We start from the raw sequence: 5,594 nt of genomic DNA on the forward strand, positions 1-5,594 counted from the left end.
TTATTGCTTAATAGACATATATTTACTTTGACAAATGTATTCCTATTTACAAAGAATAAGTATATTCTTTTAATTTAGAAATACACACAAATAATTAAGTTTATAACAAATAACAAAATTAAATTCCAAGGTATTTAATGCTATTTCAAAATATACAAATCGAACACAATATAAAGAACAAAACCTAAAAAAAAATTAAATTTTTTTTTTTTTAAAATAATTACAAAGATATATAAAATTAAAAGGAATAAAATTTTTTTTTTTTAAATATAGCCATATATATATATATTTTTCTTAACTACTAAGCTAACTTTATATTTACAAAAAATTAATATCACCTTTTATTAGCCAAGTGCCTATATATTTTGCCTCTTCTTGTGTTTCTTGTTTGCGAGAATTATTAGGTTTACTCCTTTTATATTGTATTAAATTCTATTCATGACTTAAATTAGTAACACATCTTAATAACCTAAGATATACATATTTAAATTGTTCAAATGCCATTTTAGGCAATATATTTAAACTAGTATTATGAATTTCTTTTATTATAATCCTGTTATTATTGCAAATAGTTTCTTTATCATATTTATTAGTAGATATATATCTCTTCAATTTATCAAATACTAAATCTTCTATCATAGAAATAGCTTTTGTGGTATCTATTTTTTTTTTAGATTTTAGTAAATTCAGTTTATCAATACGCATAGCACTATCAATGGATTGTTTCACCAAATTTTCTAAGTTATCAAGTTCTTCATATTTTAGATCGAAATCACCAAATAATCTAAATTTTACATCAAGTATAGTTCTTATTTTCGTTTTCATTCCATCTAGCATTCCATCGATGAATATTATTGTAGTTTCACCTTCTCCATTATGTATATTGATGACTCCATTGTATAAATCCGAGAATTCATCAAGAAAGGATTTCTGAATATATAAAATACGTTTAAAATTTTCTATTCCTTCATCTGATGAATAATATCGTTGCATAAAATCACATTCATCTATTCTATGATATATACTAATCAAATTAGAAAATGGTAATGTTATTCCTCCTTGGCTAAATTGTTCATAAATAATCGAAAGGAAATTTTGCATATTACTTAAAATATCAGGGTCTCTTAACATTTTTAAATGTAATGAATGCTCTAAAGAAGGATAATCTTTGAATAATCCTCTACTAAAAAATTTTTCTACTTTATGATTTTTCACATAAGATTCTAACTTTTCGAACCCATTTCTGCAAAATTCCTCTTCATATTAAGTCCTAATTCATAATTATTTAATAGCAATGAATCCTCAAATAAGCTTGATAGTAAACTAACATTGTATATAAATGCTACTAAGTTAGAGACTAATAATAAATTAAAGGCTCTTAAAAGATTAATTTTGGTAATAAAGAATAATACATATAAATTTTGAATTTTCTTTATAATGATATTGTTATAAATATTTATAAAGACCATTAGTATAACAGAAAATATAGATCTTAATACAAAAAATAAGAATGAATATTATAATTTTAAAAAAAAGAAAATTTTAAATATATTTAAATGTTTTATTTTATTAAAATAATATTCATTTTTAGTTTTTACCTATATTCCTTTCTTTCTATCTATTTTTAATTGCATGCTATGCACTAAAGTATAAAATAAATACAAAGTTCACATATTATCTATCCAATAATTCGGCATAAGATGCATTTCATGACAAGAAATATTATTTTAAATATAATTAAAAGTCCTATTTTATTAAAATAATACCTATTTTTAGTCCTCATCTATATTTTATTTCCTTCTGTCTATTTTTAATTGCATGCTGTACACTAAAACATGAAATCAATATACAAATTCACATATTATCTATCTAATAATTCGGCATAAGGTGTATTTCATGACAAGAAATATTATTTTAAATATAATTAAAAGTATTATTTTATTAAAATAATACTTGTTTTTAGTTCTCATCCATATTTTATTTCTTTCTGTCTACTTTTAATTGCATGCTGTACACTAAAACATGAAATCAATATACAAATTCATATAATTACATGTAGATTTATTAATTGGGCTATTCAAAGACTTTTCTAAACAAATGAACAATCAAATTAATAAATAGTATGTATAATATCTCTACTTATTTTATTTTATGTAAAAAATAAATGTATTCTTTTAATTTAAATAACCAAACACTCATAATTTTAGGGGTATTTATTAAATAAAATTATGTATTTATTTTTGTTTTATTAAAAATTTAAGTCCTTGTTAAATTTGCACTTATATAAAAGTTATTTAACTAAACAAAATAAAATAAAATTTTAATTATAATTTTTAAATAACATTTATAAAATAAATAAATAAATATTAAATATTAATAAAAACAAAATACTTTTTTTTCTTTTTAGTTTTTCAAATTTAATTTTTTTAATTCTAAAGATTAATTCTATTTGACAAAAAAACAAAAATTTTACTTAAAATTTTTTATTGAAATCTTTATATGTAAAAAAAAAATATAGTCATATTATATGTAATATGACTACATTTTTTTAACTAGTATGTTCATTTAACCACTTTATTATAGAAGAAGGTTAACAATACCTCTTATTATCTAAATAATTTCACTTATAATATATTAAATAAGAAAAAATATGTTAAATGTAATTTTTTTTATTTAAATTAATTTCATAATATGTATATAATAATAAACTCGATTAGAGCAGTTATAAGATAGCGTTATAAAAAAATAACTATTAATCTATTTAAAGAAAAAAAAAAAAAAAGAGAATATAAAGTAAGCAGATATATCTGAACTGAAAATAACATAAAATTCTTTAAAAATAATTTTATATATTTATGTTGTAAAATTAAAAGTTAAACATATCATACACCAGAATTTTTTTTACTTCAATGTCTAAGTAAAAAACAACATAAAAACATAAAAAATACTAAATTTTTTAATTTTTATTATGAATAATTATTTATAAATTTCATGCTAAATATATTAAAAAAAAATTAAATTAAAAATAAGAAATAAAAAATAAAATAAACAAATCCTCATGAAATATAATTTAATGAAAACTATAAAAAAAGAAACTAATATAAACATATATTGTATTTAATTTGTTTATTTTAAATTGATGATTTATAATTTGGTTCTTTGAATACTTGATTTATTAATTTCCTGTTTAATGGATTTACTATAGTATTAAATAAACAAATTAATAAAGAGTATGTATAACTAAATATATTGATTTATAAATATGTTATTGACCTTTTATAGTATATTAAGTTAGTTTACTAGTCGTGTATGTACAAGTTAGTCATGCACTGGCGTTAGTTAAAAAAAAAATATATATAAAGTTATTTTTTTTTGTTTTGTTTCTTTTTTATTGTATATATATCTGTGTAATTAAAAAAAAAAAAAAATGAAATTATTATTTTTTTTTTTTTTTTGTCGATTGACATTTTTTCGAATTAAAAAGAGAATTAATTTTTACTTACATAAAAATTTAATGAAAAAAAAAAGTATAATGTTAACATTATATTCAATATGTATATTTCTAAATAACATTGAATAAATTAGAGTTTTGACTTTTTTTAATTGTTATAAATTGTATGTATGTTTTTAATTAAAAGAATATACTGATTCGATTCTTTGTAGATAAAAATTCATTTATAACAAATTAGTAGATCTATTAAAATATGCAGTAAATTTTAATTCAAATTAAATATTATGTTTCATAAGAAAACACTATATATATATATAAATCAGTATATTTAGTTATACATGCTCTTTATTAATATGTTTATTTAATACCCTAGAAAAGTCATTAAACAGGCAATTAATAAATCAAAAATACAATTAGAACCATAAATCAAGTTATTTTCGTCTTGTCGTATATTTTCTAGTTATATAAATCATCCTAAATATATTGAAAATAAAATATCCTAAAATTACACTCATTCCTATTACTGATCCACCTAATATTATTTTACCTGCTATTATTTTTTTTTTATTTTTTTCTTTTTCATAAAGTTCCTCCTGGGAAGGATTTACTAGCTTAGGATTCGATACGTCACCCACTTTATGCATATTTCCCCTATCTAAAACGAAAGATTTATAAAAAAAATAAAATTAAGAAAATATAATAGGAAAATTATTCCATATTTATAGAAAAATAACAGGGAAACTCTAATTTCTATATGTATAATGAAATATAACAAAATAACAACAAAATGATTCTTCATATATAATTCATTTATATAAAAATAAAGTTAACATATGTAAAAATTTTTATATAAACAAATATATACCTCTCTTTACATTTATTCCAGATATATTTTTGCAATTTCCTTCTACTTTATTAAAAAAAGTTAAAAGCAAAAACAAAACAAAAAATACAGTTATATATTTCATAATTTTTAATATATATATATATATAATTTATAATATGAATATATTCTAAATATATTTTAATGTAAAAACCAAAATAAATTAATGTTAATAATATTTTTCATATATTTTAGTATTCGCTTTCTCTCAAAATATTTATTTTTTTATTAAAGATATCGATAAAATATTAATGAATATGTTTTTAAAAAAAAATAATAATTTAAAAAAAATTTTCTTTCTTTAAAATTTCTACATGTTTCTTAAAATCTAAATATAAATAGTTCTTTGCTAATAAAATGTTTCTTTTTATTTTTTGTTTAAAAAAATAAGCCATACAAAATTATTAAAGCAATTTTTTCAACATAAAAAAAAAAAAAAATGAAAATTATTTATTCTGTTGATAAATCACTACTTTAAAATAAAATATATATAGTTCATCAGAAAAAAAAATTGGTCGAATTTATTATGCTTAAATTACCTTCATATAATAAATAAAAAAAGTTATAATATCTATATAATGCATATGAATGCATAATAAAACAATAATTTATTTATGGAAATACATAATTAAAAAAAAAAAAAAATGACCAACACTATTAATAGTTTAAAATATTTCTTAAAATTATTAAATATTTTAGCCTATAAAAAAAAAAAAAAAGAAGTTATCTTTTAATTATTCATATAATTTTATATATACACTTCACATTTATTAAGAAATTAAGAAAGAATTTTTTACATTCATAAAGTTTCTATAATTCATTTATTAATTGCCTGCTCGAATAATTTTACAACATTTTAAACAGTCAAATTAATAGAGAGCACGTAGAAATATATATATATATATATATATAAAATAGAATAATTTTCTCTGTATTTTAATATATATTTTTTTCTTTTACATGAAAAAGAATTTATTGTAGTTCTCCAAAAATTATTCATAAACTATATATGAATCCGTTTATTTCTTCTTAACTTTTAAAAATAATTAAAAAATTTATCTAGTAGTTCTTTTATTAATTTATTAATTGCCAGTTTAATTACCTTGCTAAGGCATTGAATGAACAATGTGATAATGAACATTTTTATAAAGTTTAATCTTTTTATTTGTTTGTGGTTTTACTTTTTTAGTGAAATTGCATAAAAAAGTAAAACCACAAACAAATAAAAAGATTAAACTTTTTATTTGTTTGTGGTTTTAC

At 18.1% G+C, this 5,594-nt stretch overlaps 1 protein-coding gene across 1 annotated transcript; it reads right to left on the reverse strand.

Moving 5' to 3' along the window:
- Positions 1-432: 432 nt before the first annotated feature.
- PRELSG_0006400 (Plasmodium exported protein, unknown function) lies at positions 433-1,469 on the reverse strand (the record flags this gene model as incomplete). Its single annotated transcript, XM_028676712.1, has 2 exons — positions 433-1,256; positions 1,325-1,469. 2 exons carry the CDS (start codon positions 1,467-1,469, stop codon positions 433-435), a joined length of 969 nt encoding a protein of 322 aa, XP_028531256.1.
- Positions 1,470-5,594: the final 4,125 nt, after the last annotated feature.

Source organism: Plasmodium relictum (genome assembly GCF_900005765.1).
Source record: "Plasmodium relictum strain SGS1 genome assembly, contig: PRELSG_00_v1_72, whole genome shotgun sequence".
Taxonomy (NCBI): domain Eukaryota; phylum Apicomplexa; class Aconoidasida; order Haemosporida; family Plasmodiidae; genus Plasmodium; species Plasmodium relictum.